This window comes from Crocodylus siamensis, chromosome 3 (assembly GCF_052110815.1).
Source record: "Crocodylus siamensis isolate JL-2025a chromosome 3, ASM5211081v1, whole genome shotgun sequence".
Lineage (NCBI taxonomy): Eukaryota > Metazoa > Chordata > Crocodylia > Crocodylidae > Crocodylus > Crocodylus siamensis.
In genome coordinates this window covers 240907487-240931986 of record NC_143397.1, presented here as the reverse complement: position 1 = coordinate 240931986, position 24500 = coordinate 240907487, and the positions used below count along the sequence as shown (strand labels likewise).

Sequence of the window (24500 nt, the reverse complement as noted above, 5' to 3'; positions counted from 1 at the left end):
AGGGGGTCGGACTTGATGATCTGCTCGGGTCCCTTCCAGGCCTACTAACTGTGAAACTATGAAACTATAATTCTGAAACAGAAGGTTATATTTGGAGGATCAGGAATGTTGTCTTTATGATTGTTATAACATGGCAGAAATTACTGTGTTATGAGCATTTTTATTAAAATAATTTTATTTAGTCTTAACAATATCAGCATTATTAAATCATTGATCCTGGACATAGCAAAGTTTACTGGAAGAAACAGAATTTGCACATCAGGGTAACACAAAACTATGTACACAAGGGAATAAAGCAGCTGAGTTAGAAGTGCATCACAAATGTGTGCAAGCCTGTAGTGTATGTGAGGAAGCACTGGTCTAGCGAGGTGTGGAATGTCCTCAGCCCTGACTCGGGTCACTTGATGTTGATGACAGTCAGCACCTTGCAGCATCACCTTATTCTGTGCCCATACAACTTCAACAAGGCGTATGCTCTGAAACTCTCTTGGCATAAATACATTGTCTCGGGGAGTGCAAAGATCTTGAAAGCCAGGTCTATTATATAGTTAACCAGATATCAGCCCAATGGAAATTGTATGACTGTTAAAAGAATCCTATTCATAGAGTTTAAGGTTTAGGAGGAAACTTTATATCATCTAGTCCAGTGGTGCTCAACCTTTTGGCCCTGCAGGCTGGATGAGTGACGTGGAGTCAGTCCACAGGCCTGGATTAGGTTCTGCCCCACCTCTACCCTGCGCAGTGGGGGGCTCTGTGCTGCCCTGATTGGCCCTGTGTTGTCCCAATCAGCCCTGCATGCTACATGGGGCATGCAGGGCCAACACCATCCAACTTGCAGGGCTCTCTCCAGGTCTGGAAGTTGGGCAGCAGAGGAGCAGTAATTAGCTGCTACCATTCCCCCGCTACTGAATTTTCAAAGCTATGGTGAGCCTGGTAGCCCAGATGTGGGTTAGATATGGCCATGGACCAGGGATTGAGCACCTCTGTTCTAGTCTGACCTAGCCTGACACAGGCGATGGAGCACTCTGTAGTTTGGACCAGGATGAAAGTTTTGCCACTGACTAAAATGGGACCAGGTTTTCACCCTTTGCCTTTTAACTGCTCTGTGACTTGTACCTGCCTACATCCTGCCCTTTTCCCCTTCCCACACTCCTGCAGTTCACCTAGCAATGTGCTGTATCTCCACTCCATGAGCTTTCCAGCAGTTTTCAAACTGCAGATAAAAACTGCTCTTGCCTTCTTTGTCTACTTCTCATTCCTTCTCTCTCCCTTCTGTTATTTATATGCATGCGATAGTCTGTGCCTTTGCAGCATAATCATTTTCTTTTAAATTCGTAATTCTTTTTTAGATTTCTGCCCTGAATGAGAGAACTCAGCCTTTGATTTTTTTCACTAACAATTTCTCTTTTAAAAAATCATTTACATTACCATAAAAGCCATAAAATACTCTAAAATAATCAGTTATAAAATGGTGCAAAGACCAAACAAGGCAACTTTTCTTGTTTTCATGCGGACAAATATTTCTCTCTTGATGCTTGATAATGTAGAGACTTGTTACAATAAATCCTCGCATCATATTCAAGAATGCATTTTCATATTTAATCTTGGGCACAGAATTGGAGCTTTCATGGTCAATGAAACGATGGCAATGCCTTAATGATAATGTACATTAGGGTTGGTTAGGAATGAGAAGAATGTTAGAACGCTGCAAGTTAGTTCCAAGGGCTAAAGTGAACGGTTGCATCTTATCTTTACAGGGAGCAAAATGTGTTTCAGCCTCATTCATTCTGAGGCCAGGTTTTTAGTTTTAATTGCAGTACTTGCATGTGATTAGTTACAATGGGAGATGTAATTGCCTAAGTTCCCACGACAATCCTGCGACTGATTGCACCAGGCAGCGTGTAGATGAAAAGCACCAGGAAGATGATCAGAATAAGCAGAATGAGCCCAATAATGATATACTTCTTGTAGTTTCGCCAGATGAGATGATACAAGCACTTGAAAGGATTTACAAACCAGGAGAAGGATGTGTCAGGTCGGCTGAATGAAAGGAAAAGAAAAACAAAACCTTGGTAAGGACAAATCCAACTGTTTCCAAACTTTGTTATGTAATAAAATTAATGCCATGTAAAAAATATCCCTTTCCAAAACAAGACCATTTAACCCCTGGGAACACATTAATTTGGGGTGGCCAACTTGTGGCATATATGCCAGAAGTGCCACGGGCCGCCTGTATGTGCATCATGCAGGAAATTGGGGAGAGGACATGAACACAGCAGCAGATAGGGCAGGAAGTAGAAAGCAACGAAACAGATTGGGTGGGGAGCACAGGGCAGGAAGCAGAAAGCAGAGCAGCAGATTGGGCAGAGGAAGGGGACCTTAGTGGCACTCTGGGAGGGTTTGGGGCTCATTTGTGGGACACCTGCCAAAAAGGTTGGCCCCCACGGCATTAATTGTTCCTAATATCCAGTAAACTTCAGAGTATTCTCTGGATCACTCAACATACTGTCAACCACCAACTACCAAAGCCATACACGCCATACACCACTGCGTAGAGTGAAACATGTTCTTCACCATTCATAGCTATGCAAATTAAGACAAGATGTACGATCCTAATTGATGTGGTAACCCACAGCAAATTTTAAATGGGAAACTGGGGTTCCACAAGGTCTGATCCAAAGCTTAGAGAAATTCCTGTTAGCTTCAGTGGAACAGGATCAGAGTTTTAACACATAGCCAATGCCATTAAAACCAATCTGCTTCCCGGGTTATAATTGTTCAAGTACATGCAACATTTGGGAATCAGTTCAGGCATAGTGCTGGGATTATGCCACCCACACAAATGCAGTTTTAAATGCAGTCTTGACCACAGATCATTGAGAAACAACCTTCAAGGCTCAGGTTGTGATGGTTCTTTGCATGAATTCAAAAGGAAGGAAGGAGCATTAGAAACTTTTCCCCTATACACAGGACAACGACATTTTCCATCCCCAAATGTCCTGAGTGCAAGGATGCTTTGTCCTGCCTCTGCCTCTGCTAAACCAGTCAGAAGAGGCAGGATCACGGCTCTGACCTTCTTCAAATGATCCAGCAGTACTGGCTGATCCAAGGAGAATAAGAATTTGAAGCCAAAGGGATGGTGTACAGCAGCCAGCTCCTCATAGCATGAGGAAATCTTTGCAAAAGGTTTTTTAATGCATTGTGCATCATGCGTACAGTTTAAAATGCCCCAAAAGGCTCTGTGCCTCTCTAACTGAATTGGACTAGAGCCTGTCAGCTGTGTATAATGGGGCTATTCCCAGAGTAAAAAGCTCTTCAGCATAATGAAAGGTGGCAGAATTGGGTGCTTGGAGATTTTTAGCTGATTATTATGTTACCAAGTATGTCACATGCTTGTGCAGATGCTACAATCGGGGGAATAAAATTAAAAGGCTACATCATGAACAGTGGTATTTAAGAAAAAGGCTGCTAAGGGCCTGTAAGTAACTCATGGGCACCTTGAGAACATGGTATGTACCACAATTCAATACCAGCCTGCTAGAGGGTTAGAAACCCTAAATGCTTCAGTGATCATTGTTTTGGTATCAAGGGTGAAATCTATAATTAATATGAACCTGACTAAAAACTATTATCACACATAGCAGCATCGATTGAACCACAACCTCAGTCCAACGCAACATATTCACAGCCTGCTCCCAGCTCATTTAGTGAACATGTCCCTACTCACTTGGGTTTCTCCAGAGGTTCAGGCTCCTTCCGAGCTTTCCCAACAGGGTTCTTCTTAGCTTCCTCTTCAGTGACTAAGTGGAACTCTGCTTCCACCTTGCCCTAGAATATTGATTACATATTTAATCCGGGGTTATTAACCAGTGACCAACTATTGACCAATTAGCATATGTGAGCTATTCCCCCGAAAGAGATAAGAAGAGTTTTCAATCCGTTGATTGAATCACATTGTGAGGATTGTGGGGAATCCCCCTCTTACCGTTTAGGAGTCCAGTTTGGTTGTATGATCTGTTAACCATCTTCATGTTTTAGGGCCACCTTTTTCTGCCTTACACTGCTTGTGCTAAGGGGCAAGGGGTGGCACTGGTCCATGAGTTTAGATTGGTCCTTAAAGACACTCAGGACCTCAGAAGATCTGGCCTGGGGCAGAAGAAAGAAATAACTGCACCCTACACAAAACAGGTTCTTTCAACTTCTGTGCCAAGATCTAAGGTGTGAAGGAGGCAAATCCAAAGAGAAGGAGCAAAACAGCACTGGTACAGCCCTTATTTACCCACACGTAGGCTGGGTAGATCCAAAAGAAGCTTGGGGCAGGTCTGTGGAGGAACAAAGGGACTAGCTTAGGCTGAAGGAAGCTGGCCACAGGAGGGAGAGAGAGAGACACCTCAGTCTGGAGTAGTTCATGGGCTGCAGGAGGGAGGATAGGACCAAATCCCAAAGAACACTCCAAAATGGTGAGGAGACTTGGGCAGGGAAAGGCTTCTGAGTAGTTCAGTGTTTTTACCTAAATCTGTCTGTATCTCTTGTGCTTTCTAAAGCACAGAGTAGCTGAGGTAGAAATCTCTTTTGCAAAGCTTGTGCTTGTTTATTGCACCTAGCCCATGTCCTCGAAGTGGTGAACTGTATAATGAAGCGCTGGCAAAGCTGGGATTCTGGGAAAGGTTGTGCTTATACAACTTAAGCATATTGGCAAGGGGCACTGGTCTCTGTGCTTAAGAAATTGGGTGAAGATTAAGAAATTGGGCAAACTCTTGGCTCTCAGAAAGGGTTGCCAAAATGGGAAACGTCATCCTAGGAGTATGCCTAGAAGCTCAGAGCCAGAGGAAGTGCCTGGAGTCTGCTCCCAGAAAGAAAATGTTGAAAGTAGAGCAGTCCAGTGTATGTGGCCCAAACACATCAGCCTGTGTGTCTAGAAGGGGGAGCCTGACCCAGACAATGACAACTGGATATCTCTTATTCATTAAAGATCCTTCCAGTTTCAAGAAATGGTCCATAAGACCACAGTTGTAAGTTGGATCCCGAGTTGGACTAGATGATCTCTTGAGGTCCCTTCCAGCTTTACTTTTCTATGAAACTATTACAATTTTAACACTTGAGTAGCACTTTGATTCTCATTTTCTCGTTCTTAGTAATCACAATAGACCTAAAATTGGAGAGCTCAGTCATAAAACATTAATGCAGAGGAAAGATCAAGGGGTTGGGATTGTCTAGTAAAATGACACTACTTGAAGTATTCATGTGCTTTATTCATGTGCTTAACTGTAATTTTAGTCATGGGAGTAGCAGATTCTAACATGGCAGTCAGGCCTGGAAGATCGCTACAAAAACAAATCTTTTAATAATTGTGTGTACCAGCTGGGCTAAAGTGCTATATTACAGCTATTGCTTATCTGGTGCCTGACACAAAGCATCTGGATCTTTAATGGAAAGTCTTTCCATTGCATCTCAGGTGCTGTTAAAGTCCAAACCAGCTGTTTGCTGTTCAAAATGGAATTGACTTTTGCATGTTAATTGGTCATATGGCTGCTAAGCTTTCAACTATTTCTTGTTTATCCCAAGTCTATAGTCAATATGTAAACCTTTCATCATCTTCCAGACTGATCTACTATGCAGTTCTTCCGGAGCTCTTCCCTGATAGTCTTTTATCTCTTTATTTCACTTGCATGCAAATAAAACTTGAGATAAGCTCTCCATGGATCTGGTTGAAAATAACACTGTACAAAATAACTCAAGGTACTTCCAAGCACCTTTCAGCTTGTTAACAGAGCTCTGATAATAATAATACTTCACACTTAGCAGGCTCCATCTGAAGAAATCAAAATGCTTTGCACAAAGTAAGCTGCATCATCAACGTGGGTATATACCTGGAAACTGCTCAGCCAGGTCAGTCTGAGTTTGGACAGGTATTATCCTGGGAATTGTCAGGAAAATAGCTATTTCCACACTGAATCAGTTTTTTAAATTTTCCGTGCTGCTTCTAACAAGTATAATTTACCATACCATCTGAGTTCACAGCTTACATTTTATAATTCAATTTATGGTGATCATTGAAAAGTCAGAATTTCCCACCCTGCAGCATATGGCTTTATGTCTTAATCATTATGCTGACAAATTCCATATGTTTTACACATCTCTGTAGTATATTTGTTTTCAAGGATTATAATTCAGGGTAGAATTTAAGCTTAAATACAGGCAGGTCCACAACATATCATAATAAGGTAAATGAATAGTTGGTTGTTGTTGTTATTTTCGTTCCCTTTAATGAGCTATGTAAATACATAAAGATCTATGAAATAAGCAAGACCTGACTGGTAAAAAACATGCCAGATACATGCCAGTAGACTATATCAACTGCATTACTCAATGTACCAAGTCCAGTCTAACAGCAAAGTAATAAATTATTAATATTAATACACCAGGCATTAAAATCCTTGCAAGACATTAATGACACAGAATTATTCCTTATCAAGATGTATCCATCTAGGTGTTTATATGCTCCTCATTATCTCCACTGTGAACTTAACTAGGCCAAACGAAAAACTTTAAAGCTTTTATGGCGAACCTGGTAATAGTAAGAATAAAAAGAGTGCATAGGTCAGATTGGAGAGGTTGGACACAAACTGTGATGGATTAATTCTTTGGCTGCTTTTCTTCTATGTTGCTAAGTTGGAAATACTTTGTTTTCAAAAGAATGAGTATATTATTTAAATGTCCAGCTTCCACATGAATGACAAGACACTACACAAATTATTAGTATTGCCTGGCCTGCCATAGGCTCCATAGGCAATTTAGTTTACTGGGTGGCAATAGAGTTAAAGGAAAATAAATCACTGAAGTCACAGCTACAGAGCAAGTAAAGCTGTCTCCAAGCTATTGTAGATATGACCCTCATCTGTTCACTGAATTAAGCACGTCTCTTGACAGCCTTCACAGTAAATCCAATCAACAGAGATCCTGAAGCCATAAAAGCATCCTTGGAAGACGGATCTACTGAGCAAACAAGAGCATTCCTGTCTATCTGTTTTCTCAAGGACAGCCTCTTTCCACTGTTTATGAAAGCTCATCCTATACATCTGATTTAGTCTATAGGCACATCTACACACAGTTCTACAGTGACATTATTACTGTGCCTTTTGGAAGTACTAAAGCACAGTGCAGTAACCGTGCACCCGTACTGCACCATACGCATGGCGCACGGTTATTTTTACCAGCTACTTGCTAGGTGTGTGCAAAGAGGGCAGTATTCAGTTTGGATTAAACCCAATTTACAGGTTAGTGATTCGATTTGCTGATTTGGATCGCTGTCCCAATTCAATTTGGCTGAATCTGAATCTGAAGAATCGATTCTGATTCAGAGAATCAGCGATTTGGCCATAGACACAGCTTTATACGTTTTTTTTATGTACCTCAAGGTACCAGGCGCGGCTCATGAATGCTGAGATGGTGGGATGGATGGAGTGTCCCACAGGACCGTGGGGGGGGGGCCCTTGTGCACTCAGCGGTGGACCCCCACCTCCCTGTGACCGCCTGATCTAGTCCAATTCTCTGCTGAAGGCAGGATCATCCCTGACTAAGCCATCCCTGCTAAGTGGCTGTCTCGCCTGCTCTTGCAAATTTCCAGGGATATACCACTTTTTCTAATGGAAAAGGGAGAATGTCCAGAGACTTCCTGAAACCCACTGGAGACTTCACTATGGCTATTAGTGTTAAGCAATATAACAGTGGAAGCCAGCAGTAGGAAACACAAAGGTAGATGGATACCTGGGACATATGATCTCAGCTCATTTGAAAACATTTTTGCCCTGCTGAAGCCCTCACCATAAATGAAATTTGGCAATAAGCTCGTTTAGCATGCATAACGTGCCCTATAGATTTGCACACCCTGGAGTTATAGTTATATCCTTCTGGGGACTCCTGAAATGTAATGGGTTTAACAGCCTTTTGATGCTTCAGGAAGTTTGTCATTTCCCCTTGCAATTGTGTACAATCTCATTGTGCCACTGCATCAGGGAAATACCGGGCTTAAAACATGCTGAAAAATGTAAAGCATGTTTTGTATGCTCCTATTAGGAGGTATTCTGTAATACATCTCTTGCAAAAGTAAGAGTAGACTCTTAAGTAATGCTTAATGAAGTCGCTACTCAGCTGAGGTTGAGCACTGTACTAATGAAGCTAGACTGCTTCTGATACTTGTGCTACCTTGTTCGAAAGCTGCCTCAGGTCTCTCCCCATGACACTGTATTGTGTCATGAAGACAAACCCTAAGAACCAGACTCTTGGCCTGCTTAAATCACAAGATAAAGGGGGACTTAATGTGACCTGGATGACACAGATGGCAATTCCCCCAGGGCAGGGGAATCCTGAGACGACTTAAAGTTAGCTTGATGCATCTGCTTCACTCCACGCTATCTTTCCACTGCAGCTCTGGCATGTGAGAGACAGGAGCGGGCAAAGCCATAAAAGAGTGTACTCAGATGACCCAGGGCAGCATGCCCAGAAAACCGTTCTAATCAGTGTGAATTAGAGCAGCCCTGTGGATGTACAACATACGGCATAATGTTGCTCTTCAGTTGCCCAGCATCTTTGTTTCATATTTGTGAGGCACCTCTCACCAGAGTGTCTGTACACGAAACAAAGCTCCACAACCTTAGATCATCCTTCTAAATCAAAAGGGCTCTGCCTACCGTGAGCGCCCCAGCTTTGATGAAAGGCCACCAGCCTCTGACACGCTTCTGCTGAAATATGGAGATTGTGTTTTCTTCACTTGTTGCTGTTGCCATGCTTAAGTCACAGCTCTTGGCTGACTTGGCTGCCCGAGGAAATCCGTTCAGGTTCATTTCGAGGGAGCCTGGGGGGAAAACAACCCACAGCATCATGCAGAGACAAACCAGATGTAAAGATAATCAACCACTTTCAACGAAGACAAGGACAGCACCTCTCCTGAAGCTTGAACAGGATAGTAAACCAGTCTAGTCTGAAACTATCTTTGCACCATTGATCATCTGCTTGTATAGCCCCTATCTGAGTACATAACCGTTCAAGCACATGGCTTATATTTAAATACAGTGATCAGATGCTATCTAGACCTGGTTTGACAAATCCCCCAAAACTACCTCATATACAGTTCAAAGTAGTAGTTCTCAAAAATGTTTGTTAAATAGTGGTGTGAAGAGCCTAGGAAGGAGACTGAACAGGACCTCGACCTTCAGAGTATCCTGTACCACCCTCACTGGGGAGGAAGGACAAGAAGACTTGGCTCCACCAAACTTCTGAAAAACATTCACAGCTTGGATATACTGATCTGCCATTGCACATACCAGCATAATGAAATCCTTCGTGAAAAAAAGTCAGAGAGATGTGGAATGCGTGTTATTGATCTGCCTAGTGTTTATTTCAGTTTCTACCTTTCTGTCTAGCTATATTGTAAAATCAATGAAAATGGAGCCATGAACAGGAAGGCAGCAAACATGACTTCCAAAGGGGGTTTGCAGAGAAAAAAGGATAACGCACTCTGACAGGATCCAGCAAAGATAAAATGCCCTGCTTAAATCTCCGTCAATAGCACAAAGGGGCCAAAATGTTCAAAGGTGGCTACGGATCTGGAGTGCATTGATTTTTTGGGTACCTAACCTAAGGCACCTTAAAAAGGCCCAATTTTCAGAGTTGGTCTTCAGCCCTTTTGAATGTGATAGCTCAGACTCTATTGCAGCTCTAAGGCTGGAAACAGGCGTTGCCTTTGTGCTGCCATAAACATTTTAAGGACAACACAAAGGCCAAGTAAACAGATGTTCAGAACAAGGCTGGAGGTGAAAGCCTAGCCCTATTGGAGTGAATTAGAGCTTTCCCACTGACTTCTTGAGCCTAGGATTTCATCCCAGATCTTTATTTATTTGAAGAACCACATTTTAGATGCTCAAAAATGAGCAATATTGAAACAACTTCTTGTTCTTTTCAGGACACACTGCAGCACTCACCTTTTAACCTTAGTATTTCTTAATCCTGACCTGACAGAGAACAACGTAAATATGTAGATGGGGCAGCAATACATAGATAACATAAACAGGGAAGAGAAAGGAGAAGGAAAGCAAGCATTTGTCTAGATCAGTGCTTCTCAAACTATCTGATGTGGCACACTGGCAATTTTTTTTCCAGTGGGCCAGGGACCAGTGCCCAGTTCAGCCGGTGGCAGCAAATGCATGCAACAGCGCTACACAAATGTGCAACTGGCTGTTTCTTTCTCTTTCCTCACTTCGCACGACATGATGTCACCTGGAGTGTTGGAAAGTATGAACAGTGGAGCTATGACATATCGATGTTATGCTTCTGAAAATATATTTCTTTCTTTCCTGGCAACTCGCTGCAGACCAGCAACCGGTGGCTTGCGGACCGGCACTGGTCTGCAGACCACCACTTTGAGAAGCACTGGTCTAGATGATCTTTTAAGGTCTGAAGACTGTAAATCCTAATGAAAAGAATTTTCAGTGTCCTAATCAATCTGATTAAAAGATATGTTGGGATGAATATGATGAAATGTTTCCAAACAGGGAAAGTAGGTGATAATTCTTAAAGGGATGTGTTGGAAAGTCAGTAATGAAAGATTGTACACTGAAAAAGGTAAAATGCTCAAGACTATATTCCTGAAAGACAAGTGGGAAATCCATTGTTGTTGGGGTGCTTGACTGAAAGAGGCTGTTTTCATATGTAATTTCTAGGATTTTTTATAAACAAGGTTACAGCAAATTGCCTAGACTTAAGATCATATTAAATAATGGCTGATATTACTGAAAAATGTGATTATCATTTCATCACTGGTGTTGAAAAGGGCAACTATTAAATAAGTCCCATAAATAAACCACGACAGGCCTATCCTTTTGTGGGCCAAAACCGTGCACTTAGACATTCTAGGAGTTAAACGGATTGGAGGAGGACAATTGAAAGTTGGGCTCTGGAAAACTCTGCATGTTTTCCTACAAAACAAAGGACTATGATAATTTTAGCTGAAGTTCAGTGGGCCGCACTTACCAAGGAAATCATCTGATGAAAGCCTTTCAAAATCCCAAACCTGTAATACTAGCACTGCTGGGATTTTGCGTTCTGTTTTGTCCAAGGAAAATATGTTCTCTCTTTTACTGACTACCATTTGTTTCTCAGCCGGGAGGTAGTGGAATGGGTACACAAACCGCCAGTTGAAGTTCCCTTCTCCAGTCAAGGAGTTGTAATGCACATCTGTCTCCTGCTTGTCATCTTCCAGGCCTTTTAACCAGCTGCAGCATTCATATATTTGAAGACATTCATGTTAGTAGGGGGGCTGTATTGTAGCCGCTAACTTTCAATGACAAAAAAATCATTATATATATGTATTTTTCATAACCAATGATAGTGGAGCAACCAGAAGGTTCATGGAGTATAAATAACCATTCAAAATATGTCTCAGGCTTACAGATGATACAAAGTGATGCCAAAAGTTTAGTGATATGAAGTGAATTCTATTTAGATCAGACTTGCAAAATTCTAATTCACCCACTCACCAATGGTTAGTATTTTTTTCTAAGACAGGCAAACAAAATATCATTATCACTTTCATTATTAATCACCAAGAATAGATTTTGCACTTGGCTGGTAAATTTCGTGAGTGTCACAAGGCTGATTTGTGGCCTTGATATCAGAGTGAAGATCATTTGTAGCTGCAACTGCTGTAGATTGAAGGATGTCAAGCTGACTCATTTCCCGAAAGTTATCTTTTCTTTTTTTTTTATTATTTTCTTATGCAGCACAGACCATGTGGATTGGCATACTACATAAATAATATGTGTTTCCCTAAAAACATATTCCTTTTGAAGGTGTTATTTAAACGTACATGTCCTTAACTTTTCATAAATAGACCTTTAATAAATATTTAAATAGTATACTATAGCCCCAAAATAGTTATCCTGTTCCCAAAGTGGCATGGTCACAAGAAGGTAATTTGGAAATATTAGTTGTGACATAGCTTATACGAAACACAGGTACAACAAATGCTCACTGGTGTCCAGATTGCTAGAAGTTCATGTTGTATAAAATGTATTGCAGTCTAGTTATTAGGCATTCAGACTGGGTAACAAGAAGCTCATTACTATCTTTGGATTAGATCGTATCCCTGGATCAAGAGAATAACTCAGGGCATATTTACATTAGTCACTGCTATGACTGCAGTTCAGTAGACATAACAAGCTAGCTTTAAACTATTTAGCTTAGGTACTGAAAGTAGTGTAACAGTGGTGGCATAGGGCTCCATGTGTGCTAGGTACCTTAGTATTTACTAAGCTTCTGGCCCATTCTGTGTTTGAGTTTCACAGTTGTGTGCTATTGCTGTTGTGCTGCTGGTATTATCTGAGTACACTTGTTTAAAGCTAGCCTACGTACGTCTCCATGAGTTGTAGTGACTTCAGTGAAGACGTACACCTGAGGGAAGTAGAATGGAGTATGCACATGCTACCAAGCTACTGTGTCTCTATATGTAGCTTGACTTTCTCATTATCCTCAAGGGTCTTTCAGAATGAGCAAACCTAATAAAATCTCCCAGTGAAAACACCAGAGCATAAATAAATCTAACTGTTCTTCCTCCATCTCTTTGCACCAATCATTGGCAACAGACAAACTTCATACAGTCTTCAGACTCATTTTTTGGTTCACGTAAGTCCCTTAGGCTAAGGACAGAAGTTACATAAACTTGTTTAAGTCATCAAAAACTGGTTTAAACCTGTAACAGAACAAAAATTCAGTGCACACAAACCAGTTTCAAAATGGCTGAAACTGGCCTAAGATAAACCTCGTTGAATGTAGTATCAGACTTAACTGATTTAGGTCAAACCAGTTTATGAAACTTCTGTTCCAGACTCCTTCCTGGTTAAAGTTAAATCACAGCCACACAGCATCCCAGCATGCTTTCCAGCCCTGGGCTGGGCTGGGCTGGGCTGGGCTGGGTTGTCTGCTCCAGCAGAGAAGGGTTGGAGTGGGGCGGAGGGGGTTAGGGACTGCCCTGCCAAGGCAAACCCCAGGTGGCAGCTGGGGCCAGGTAAGGGGATTAAACTTCCCTTCCCCAAGTACAGAGCTGCCCTGACCTGCTAATAACTTACAGTGGGCTATGACTGTGGACTATACATCCCAGAGGCAGCTGGAAGCAGGAAGAGGAAGTGATGAGCATCCCTGAAGAATCCTGCTGCTGTGATTCTGGAATGCAAATCCCAGAGACCTCGAGGGCAGCAGGAAGAAGAAGTGAACATGTAGCCCACACTGGCTATGTACCAGAGAGCCATGCTTTAGTGCACCCTGGCTTCTGGCCTAAGCCATTGCAGGCATGTGGCTGCATTTTCTGAATCAAAAGTGAATGTCTGTCCAGTTGTTTCTCAGTTTAATTTCTGTAGCTTAGACTAACTTGCAAAGACTGAATCAATTCAGCCTCAGGCTTTTCACTGTCTGTACTTAGCTTTAAAGTCCCATGCTCAAAAAACTGAGGCAGTAACACACATCTAATCTACATAGTCTTCTCTTGATCTGTGAAACTACATGAAACATCTCAAGAGATACTCACAGGCCTTTTATGCTGAAAGACTTGGGACTGTTCAGCCTGGAGAAGAGAAGACTCATAGGGGACTTGGTGGCAGTCTTTATGCATATTAGGGATGTACATCAGGGCCTGGGGGAGCATCTATTCACCATGGCACCCCATGGGAAGACAAGAAACAATGGGCACAAACTGAGGATTGCTTCAGATTGGACACAAGGAAAAATTTCTTTACAAGTCGAGTGCTGAGGGTCTGGAACAGACTCCCCCCCAGAGCTGGTACAGTCACCCACCTTGGTGATCTTCAAAAAGTGTCCAGATGCCCACTTTGCTGGGGTCATCTTACCCCAGCAATCTTTCCTGCCTAAGTGCAGGGGGGCTGGACCCAATAATCTTGTAAGGTCACTTCCAGCCCCTAACATCTATGAATCTATGAATACTTCCTGCTTCCATTTATGACGTAATTATTTTCCTTTTATGGCATATTGGCACTTCCATTCAAGTCCTCTCTAAAAGCAGAAAGTGCAGAGAACCACACAAAAAAAGGAAAAATCATTTCTAACAGGTAATCTGAACTTTTTGTCAAAAATGTAGTTCGTTCCCTTTTCAAGTTTAAGTCAGCTCTGCTTTAATTTTGTTCAGTGAATTCATTCATCCCTGCTGACTATGCTTCATTACTGCTCCAAAGGTAAAACAGGGCTTTCATTTCCAATATAGCATAGAGAGAACACGAAAAAGAAGCTAGAAATGCTAATGAAACATACATACTGACTCCTGCCATTCATACATGCACCTACTTTAATCAACAAACAGGTGATTAAAATATGTCTCCCAAAGGGATCTCCTACATTACTGCTCTTTTCTTATTAATAATTTCTCTACCCTGGTTATAATTCCTTTCACCTCAATAAATAACAATGTAATGTAGACATCCCTTAGGCCCTTCAGATTTAAAACAATGAAGTCTTTTACATTTTACCTGTTTATATTTTAGATTTGATTTGTATGCATTTATTCCTGATTATTGTTTGTGTGAGAAATGAATCAGCCCTGTGTTTACATTTAAAATTCTTTGACTTTAAAAGAGAAAGAACACTAGACATTATCCAGAATGGCTGGCTACTCTTGGCAGGCACTTTACAGTAAATCACCAAGTTCACAGCAAGGTTTTATAAGGACAGCTATATTAACACAACAGCATAATATGTGACACTGATTTTTCTAAAATAAAATGTTAATGGTTTTGTTAAAGGATAAATAAGAAAGAAGGGGTGTTCAGATGAACCTACCCTTTAACATAGATATCACTTGATTTTTGTCCCGTGAAGATATTTTCATCCTCTAAAATGACATCTTCTGTATTCCAGATTATTATTCTTAATTCATAACTGAAAGAAAGGAATCAGATGTTTGTATACTTGAATTTAAAGGCCTTCTTGTTCATCTGCATTCAACTCACCTGAGTATGCATTAGGTGTGATCAGACAATAGTCAAAACCAACATTGCCTTCATTGAACTAATTAATAACATACAAACTGATTTAAATGGATCTAAATCAGGCCCCTTTTGTGTCCTGTGATAGAACAGGACCTGGTCTCTAGGCATTCAAAGCAAAGTGATGGAGGGTATCACTGGCAGCCTCAGAAGAGTGGAAAATTCCTTGCTGATTGTCTGCATATGAGCCTTTTTTAGTTCTATTCATAAAAATACTGCAGTGAGATAGGTCTGACAGTATCCTCTCCACAGCGCACAAAATACTGAGCAACTTTTTAATGAGAACAAAACCCATGTAGGAAGACATGGGGTTTCAGTTTTAGAAAAATGTGTTGATGACATATGATTTTTTTTTAATCTGGTGCATTAAAATGGAAGGAAAGTGCTGTTTAGAAATATCTGTAAGGTACAGGAGACAATAAACGTCTTCAGGGAGGACATTTTCAAGTGCTCTGAAAAAGGAGACACATTCTCCCTTACTCTTTTCACTTTGACTACTTATGGGTGTGGGAAGCTCTAAAAACTACAGCTGGCCTGAACTCAAGATTTCTGAGTAAATAGTGATATTTCAAAATTTGAGTTTATTCTGAGATAGAATAAACATGTAGTTTGAAAAATCTTCCATAAATGTAAAATTAAAAAAAGAATTGATTAGGCAGCGCATGATGTATCTGAAACATGTTCCTTTAGGAAATGTGTGTGAGCCACAGTGAAACTGACAAACACATCAATTTCAATCAGTCATGCTGGAACCTCCCCGGGCTGCTGCTCCAGGGCCGTCCTTTGCGGATGCCTGCAGGCTCAGAATCCTTCCACGTGTCCACACTGTCTGGTTCCTTTGGCTGTCTGCTTGGGAACTGGGCAGCCCGAGGAATAGCCTGGTCCAGAAATCTGGAAGCTCTGGGGCCTGCTTGACAGGACAGCCCTGGAGCTTTGGGCCCTGGAAACCCACCAGAAAACCAGGCCGAGCTTTCATCAGTATCTGCCTAGAACCAGGCCTGTGGTTTGATAAAACTTCCTCAAGCCTAAGATATTTCTGTGAAACATTTCAGATTCTACAAATCAGCATTTTCTGACAAAACTCTGTTTCAGTGTCAGATTTCCAACCAGCTGCCCTAGGAACAAACACAGCTACATGTTTGCCTAGCTATAGATCGTGGTCACTGTTCCTATGCTCTACTTCTTCGGCCCAACTGGCATTGAGCATATCCCAAAATGTAAGCCTCTTGCAGATACGTAAACCTCTCTTATTTGTTCTAATGACTAATATTTTAATAATATTTGTCTACGTTTCTGTAGGCTGTAAATTGGCAACAGTATTTTGCTCTTGCAAATATTACCAAGTTCCTGCTTTGAAAACTGCCTGCTGACAAGCAGCCTCACATAAAATCCCTGTCTAATGAAAATACTCATTATAGAGGTTTCTTCTTGTCAAAGTTTGAAACTTAGTTAAATATACATAGAAAGGAGAAAAATATTATTTTATAGCATTGCCTTTTGCTTCAACATAAACAATGAACTAATGACAGCTGTGAAACTGTTCCAGACACAAAGATTACTCAAGAAAGCCCTTCTTAAAATACAGGATTAAAGTTCTTTTGGAATGAGCAAACAATTCTCTTTTATTATTTGCCCAACAGTTTACCAAGTTAACTCATTCAATGAAATGTCACAGAGGGGAGGAGATATGTGTCATAATTTTGCTTTAGCTGTGATGGACTAGGGAGCATATAAAAAGCAAGATTTGGTGATATCTGTTATGGGAACACATGTATAGCTGGGAGAGATGGGAGACAAGCTTTTAGGTGCAAAATGTATTTCAAGATATTGACCAGTGGTCATGTACTTCATAAAAGTGGGAAAGCTAACGTGGCATAGAAAGCACATTACAACTTTGGAATAGAGTTCAAAATAGGGGTAATAACTGTAAGAGTTACTGCACTGCTGCTTGTACTTTAGTCTGTTTAGCATTGCTGAATAAATCACTTCAAATCATTTAATCAAGACTGGACACCTTTCTAAAAAGATATGCTGCCACTCTAACAGAAGATATGTGCTTAATACATAGATTCCAGGGTGGCTTAGGTTACACAGGAGGCCAGACTGGATAACTGTAATGGTCTCTTCTGCCTTTGTGGCAGTGATCCACAGTTTAAATAGTGGTGTGAGATTCCACTTCTTGCCAGGCCCTTAGAAAGAGAGAATACTTGCAGACTGATGCCAGTACACTGTCAGGAATTACATACCCTTTGGGTTTTCTTGGGGAAATATCAACAGGAGGTCCTGGTAGAGGCATGTCTTTGGGAAACATGTCCACCCACATCTGCACACGACCCTTTAAAAAAAAAAAAAAGAAACAAGCAACACTGTTACCCTTCCTTAGCAAGAGTTTAAAGGGCACTAAAAATGTAGTGCTAAATTACAAAAAGTCAGCACAAGAAAAAATTATCTTGGGATCATCTGTGTCATCAAGCTTCTTGCACTGTGTTGTTCTTCAGACACAAGTGACCTGGATTTCAGTATAGACTATTGCTGATATTTTTGTAGTTGATTCTTTGGTCTTTCCCCTCCTTCCTATAAAGTTCTCTATGTTGAGGCCTGGTTCATCTCTGCTGCCTGCCTCTCCTCCAGTGGTACATACTTTAACCTGCAAAATAACTTGGGTTGATCCCAACCCTAGTCTTACGACTAGACCTCATGCTTATACAGGCTACATGCAACATAGACACCTCCACAGCTGATGTGTTCAATCTCTGACACTGCCCCACTGGTACCACTACTTATTTTATCAGGGGCAGAGTTTGTCTGAACAGTAAACTGGACCGAGGTTTCTATGAACAAACTCCAGCTTGATTCTGCTCAGGAGCTTCACATTTTCATTTGTTCTGTGCACTCAGGATTCCCAGCAGTGCCCAACATGCTGAAACACTGCAAACCAGTTCTTGTGGTATTTTCAAGTCAGAACCCAGGTGGAACCATTTGAAATGTTGTGAGAAAGACTTTTTGTGAACTTTCTAGCTCAATTCCAGAGACTCAAAAGGTTCGGATAACTTTGGGTGCTTACCTAAATGGAATCCAGATTTTGATGTTTTCTGGTTTGGTTATCACAAGAAATGTTGTATGGAATCAATGGCTATCTAGAAATTTTACCTTTTTAACTGTACTACACACTATCAGAACACCGTAGCAGTGATGAGGACAAAGGCCAAATCCTTGTGTTCCCAAATGACCCGTATGTGGGAACTAGCCATTGGCTAGGCTGCAGTACTGGACAAAAAGACCTAGGGATTACAGTGGACCATACACTGGACACAGCCCAACAGAGTGCTCTTGTTCCAAAAAAAAAACCCGAAAAAAAGAAAAGATAGCCAATAGCATACTGGGTTGTATAAGCAGGAGTGTCACTTCCAGATAAAGGGAAATGATCCTTCTGCTCTGACACTGATGAGGCTTCACTGGGAATGCTAGAAACAACAGTAATTGGAGCAGAGGAATCCCTCTCTTGTGCTTGGGGCTTCCATCACCTGTAGGCTTATCTACCTGCTCCATGCCCGGTTTATCCTTGTGATAGAGGGGCCTGGTTTCAATGTGTTCTGGAACCAGCTTGCATCCAACCTCAGGGATTTCTTCCCAGGAGCGTAAAACCTTTAAGGCAAGGTGTTCATAAGATTCCACTGGCTCTTCTAAACAAAAGAAAAAAACAGAGCTGAATTAGTATACAAGGGCTCTAACAAACGTGGCCTGACTGTTATTAAAGACACTCATTATAAGCCTGCTTATGTTTAAAGCAAGGCTTATTGCTTCCCAAGAGAAAAGAGAGGTGTCATAAACACATTTAATTCCTGTAAGTAAGAGCACTCGGGGGGGTGACTGGAAGTTTAGTGCTTAGAATGAAGCTAAGCTGTAAAACACAGTGAATTGTTTCAGCATTGTAACAGCCTGTTTCAGGGCTAAATCTAACATTAGAATGATAAAGTTTTGTCAGTTTGCTTTCATCTTCTTAGAAATAGATCCTTAAGTTAGATTTAAAAGAAAAAAGTTTTGGTTTTTCAAAGAAAGGGGGACCTGCCATTTTCTTGAAGCATCAGAAAATGTCAGTGATTAAGTGCTAGAGCCTGTATATCACATCTTTTGTCTTGGGATGGCAGCAGTGGAGAGCCCTGGGGAGCCAAAGTCATATCCTGAGTGAAGAACGCTTAAGCTGAAAGATGATAAAAAGTAAACTCCATGGACAAAAGTCTGCCTTGTCCTGGGCAGTGGCATGCTGGGCAGGGGAAAGAAAGGGCCTTACTAGCAGTGGCCATTGATGCTGTGCCTTTGAGAGGCATACTGACTCAGCAACGGTTCAGTAACAATGGTCACAAACTGACAGAGAGCAGATTTAGACTAGACACCAGGAAAAACTTCACGGTAAGGGTGGCCAAAATTTGGAATGGGCTTCCAAGGGAAGTGGTGCTCTCCCCTAGCCTGGGGGTCTTTAAGAGAAGGCTGGATAGGCATCTGGCTGGGCTCATCTGACCCCACCACTCTTTCCAGCCTAGGCAGGGGGTCGGATTCGATGATCTGTTGAGGTCCCTTCTGCCCCTAGCATCTATGAATCTATGAACCGGCACAAGGGGGCAAGTCGGAAGCAGCTACTACAAGCACTCCTCCCAGTGAACCCTGGGAGGCAGAGGATCAAGTCTAATCCTGTTCTTCCAAAGGTCTCTTGGAGTCATTAGTGTTTAAACAATTCTCCTGCTTGATGCATCTTTGGAGGCACAGCCATAATGTAGCCTTCTTTTACTAAAGATGTTGCCTGAGTCCTATGTCCCTGGCCTGCTTGGGCAAAGGAGGAACAGGAGAGATGGGTACGACATATCTGAATGAAGGAAAAGTTCAGACTTTGCAGATGAAATGGACACTGAAAGGAAGAAAAAAAAACCAGAAGGTAGATTCCTGCTACGGTTACATTTAACTTGTGCTATCTGCCCTCTGAGCATCTCAAAGTTACACCACTTCAGGTGAGAATTAACATGTGCTACCTAGCTTGTGTTAGGGTAACTTCAGTCTTTTCCACAGAGATAAAATGAGCAATTTGTAATCTTCTAGCATCCCAGAATGCACCACTTCCAGCCTCCTCCTCCCCACCCAGAGGAGGGATAGAAGTCCTAGCTGCACCCCTTCTTACCGGCTCTTTAGTGGCAAGTCAGAGCTGCATAGACAAGAAACAGTATTACTCATAACGTGCAACCGCTCACCACACATCCTAACTTTAACGCAGCTTAACATTCCCCAGATTTACTGTGTTCTAAGTGTAATGTGTAACTTCACCCATTTGTCTAACCTACTCTGAAAACCTTCAAATATCATTGCAGAATGCCAAAATCTCATCTGCAGTTAATGAGTTTGCTGCTATGCTACAAAATCTTTACTTCTGGTGGAAAGACAGTGGGGCGAATATCTTGTCTAGCTCTTTCAGAAGGAAGGAGGGACAGAGCTGTGGTTCCAACACTGAAGCAGCAACTGGGTTTTAAACCCAGCACTGATACAACCTTGCTTTTCAACCTTTGGCCTGCCACTTAAATTCTCCATCTCTCAACTTCCCCACCTATAAAAAGGAAGTAATTATACTTCCCTCCCTTGCAACTACTGCCCTTCCCTCCCAAATCAGCTACTGGCTAAGATGTTCAGATTCTAGCAATGAGCACCGTAGAAACCCCTGTGTGAAAATACCTTTATTGATTCTTTTTGGAATACCAGTTTGGATCAGGAGCATACAGCATGCTCAGTGCCATACTTGTACCTGCTATGGGTAATACGGATTGAGCTATCTGTGCTTTTGTTTATATGATCTTATCTGCTGCTGTTGAAGTCCTAAGGCTTGTTTTGGTAATAAAGCAGAGTACTACAAAGTCTGGTGTTGGGAATTGCACCTCTTCCCCCACCCAGTGAAGAAAATAAGTGGGAGTTTTGAAGTCATGCAACATAAACCTCTCTGGCTAGCAAACCCTAAGCGGGCTTCATTCCTTCCCTCAATGGTGGAGCATCAGCAATAGCTTCCAGTGTAAGAGTAGACAGTAGTTAGGTATCTATTAAGTAGAATCTCGTAAGCACAACTGAAGTTTCCCCAGGCAAAACCAGAGGCTCCTACATAACTGCAAAGAGCCTCCCACTCCCTTGTGTACCATTCCACTCTTGTTAGCCATTCAAGGTATCCATCTGAGTCCATCATTATCTCCCAACCCATTCTCAAATCACCTCCTACATAATCACTGCTAGCTCTGGCACCCCTCACCTCCCCCACATGTGCAACCAAGACCTGAGCTCTCTGCTATTCTTAGCTTGCACCTTGAATTCCTCACCTTCACAGAAGCAGCAACTTCTGCAATGCCTCGTGATTCACAAGGCAACAAGCTCCCTGGAAAGGCCAAGAGTAGAACTCAAGCCACTGTCCTAATACAGCTATGGTGCTGCAGAAATAGTGAGGATAATAGTATAAATAATAACAACCAAGAAGGGTAACATTTTGGGGGGAGCATGTTTTAGTGGGTAAGGCACTGGATTACAGCCTATTGACCTGCTGTGTGACTTTGTGTGAGTTTGTTTCTCTTTGTACTTGTGTTTCCCCTCCCATCCCTGTGTACTGAGGTTGGCAGGTTTTCAGGGCAGAGACTGTCACTTGCCATTTGCTCCTATGGTGCCTGGCAGAGAGGGAATACAATCTCAGCTGCAAACTCAATGAACCATTGTATGATTAAACAAAGAAAGCACATAGTTACCATTCTCGTCTTCACTGAAGAGCGTTTGCCCCTTAAAGATTTTGGTTCCTACTTGTATCTGTCCTGGTTGCATGTAGGGCCCATTCACTTTGTTGTCCCTGCACAACTTGGTGAGGATTTCAGTGGGTTTGGTTGCATCTCTCCAGGCATTGTACCCTTCTCTGCAGTGAGGGGAGAAAGAGGAGAGAAAAATGGGGAAGGCACTCTATACAACTAGATGCTGTAACTGGTCAAGAGCACTACGCTGAATGCCAGGGTCCCTGGCCAATGGGCTTGTTGTATGGGAACACAAGGATGAATGGAAAAAAAAAAATGTTATGCAAGTGACACAAGCCAGAGTTGCACAAGTCCTATGAATCTGCTGCATAGCATTATAGATCCATCCCAGTGAGCATGACATCTCAGCACCACTTCTCTGGCCAAGAAACATCGAGCAGGACTTCTGGAGCTGGCAAATGCCACACCTTCCTCAAGGAGTTTCCTCTGTGTACCTGGAATCCAGAATCCTGATCCCTCTTTCTTTCAAAATAAACTGAGCAGGGCTCACTCTTTTCTTTTAAAATCCTCGAGAAGATGATGTCTCCACAGCTGTCTTTTGTATAATAGTTTGGTGGCTGTAGCACTTGCCTATAAGGCTAGGGACAGACATTACACATAAACCAGTTTAAGTGATCATAAACTGGTTTAAACCTGTAACAGAACAGATGTTCAGTGCACATAAACCAGTCTGAGAATGGCTGAAACTGGTTTGAGATAAACATGACTGAATGTAGTATCAAACTTAACTAATTTGGATCAAGCCAGTTTATGCAATGTCTGTCCCAGACTCCTTGCTGGTTTAAGCTAAACCAGACACTCCTAGCATCCTGGCATGCTTTCTGGGTTGAGTGGGGCTCTCTGCTCTACAGCAGGGCTGGCCCCTCCCCTCTGCTCTCTGGCTGCAGCTCTGGCACAGAATCATAGAATTGTAGAAGTTGGGTCGGAAGGGACCTTGTAGATCTTCAAGTCCGACCCCCTGCCTGGGCGGGAGAAAAGACTGGACTCAAATGAGTCCAGCCAGGTAGTCATCAAGCCTCTTCTTGAAGACCCCCAGGGTAGGAGCCAGCACCAGTTCCCTAGGAAGTTGGTTCCAGTTCCTAGCCGCCCTGACTGTGACGTAGTTCTTGCGGATGTCTAATCTAAATCTACTCTCTAATAACTTGTGTCCACTGTTCTGTGTCATGCCAGGGGGCACTAGGGGAAACAGTGTCTCCCCTAAACCCTTCTGGTCCCCCCTAGTGAGTTTATAGACAGTCGCCAGGTCCCCAGACAGTCACCAGGTCCCCACAGACTGTGGGCTGCTCTCCCCTCCCCTCACCACTCTCTGCTAAGCAGGAATTTCCCCCTCCTCTCTGCCTTGCTGAGGAGGTGTCTGCATATTAGCTAGCAGACCACATGCTGGCTGCAGTCCCTGCTGAGTCAACGGGGAGAATCAACAGGGAGAATCAACAAGTAGCTGGTAATGCCTCTCTATTGTTTTCTTATTTGGGTGATAAACACTGTTATCAATTCCCTCTGGGCTAATCAGAACTTCTGCCACACCCCACTCAGCTCCATGCTGTGGGAGGAAGGGAGGGCTCCTCTAATGCCCCGCTAGCTTCTAGCCTGAGCCACTGCGGGCATATGCCTGTATTTCTGGGATGGCTGTCCGGTTACAAAACTGATTTAGCCTAGCCAGGTTATATTAACCTGCAAGGATTGAATCAATTCAGGCTCATGCTTTTTGAATGTCTGTCCCTAGCATAAGAAGAAGACCTAGGTTCAATTTTCACCTCTGCCTGAGGGTATTAAAGCCCACAGCTCCCAGGAGAGTGCCCCAGCCACAAGACCAAAGGTTGTTCTGGATGGGGGCAAAGGCCACCCTTCCTGTGGAAACAGGGCTAACTCAGTGGCCAAGAGTACAAGAGTCATTGGGTAAGAAAGTGAGAGCACACACACAAAAAAGTCTGACTGCAACGTAGCAGTGAGGAGTCCTGGCTTTCTGCCTGGGCTCTCAGGTCTGTTTCTTTACTTTATCCAATGTCTTTGTAAGGTAAGACACAGAACAGGCAGCAGAACCCAGGACTCCCCCCTCCCAGAGAAGTACTGAACCCCCAGGCTAGATTCAGTCTCCTTCTTGGGTTTTCTCTGACTAAATGAGTCTTAAATCCTTTTCTATATAGTGTATTATACATTAAACCCAGGCCCAGGTCATGAAACAACACTCAGTCTGACTACTGAAGTAGAACATGGCCTTATTTCCACTATCTCCAAAATCCAGAAGCAAATCCTCTTCTCTCATATATATCTGAAATTGCAGAGAGGTTTTACTGGTTGTGATATAATTACTCTGCATTTCTACATACAAAATCAAGAGCAGGATGGAGTCTGTTCACTGCTGCACAGCCATCCCTGACAGCTATATTTATTTACACTTTTAGCCAGTAAAATTTCCAATTGAAGTTTCTTCAGTGGAGGCATTTAAATACAGATCGTTGGCTTGTTAGAACATTTTGTGAGCAAACATTGCTCTTAGTTTTAAAAATCAAATGGTGTCCATACAGATTGTCAACTACTTTAAAGCCACTACTGAACTCTGTGGCAGGATTCAATTTAGCAAACACTACAAATGTAATGGTTGGAAAAAAGGCACTATTTGGTTGCATGCAGAAACTTC

At 42.3% G+C, this 24500-nt stretch overlaps 1 protein-coding gene across 1 annotated transcript in view; it reads right to left on the bottom strand.

The window, feature by feature from the left end:
• Positions 1–221: 221 nt before the first annotated feature.
• Positions 222–24500, bottom strand: part of FER1L6 (fer-1 like family member 6) — a 98172-nt gene continuing 73893 nt past the window's right edge. The window contains exons 35-42 of the mRNA XM_090037715.1: positions 21806–21966; positions 18585–18727; positions 17291–17379; positions 14839–14937; positions 11029–11270; positions 8691–8854; positions 3728–3828; positions 222–2040 (exon numbers count right to left, since the gene is read on the bottom strand). Of these exons, the coding sequence (XP_089893841.1) occupies positions 1857–2040; positions 3728–3828; positions 8691–8854; positions 11029–11270; positions 14839–14937; positions 17291–17379; positions 18585–18727; positions 21806–21966 (1183 nt within the window). The 3' untranslated portion in view covers positions 222–1856. The remainder of the gene's footprint in view (positions 2041–3727; positions 3829–8690; positions 8855–11028; positions 11271–14838; positions 14938–17290; positions 17380–18584; positions 18728–21805; positions 21967–24500) is intronic.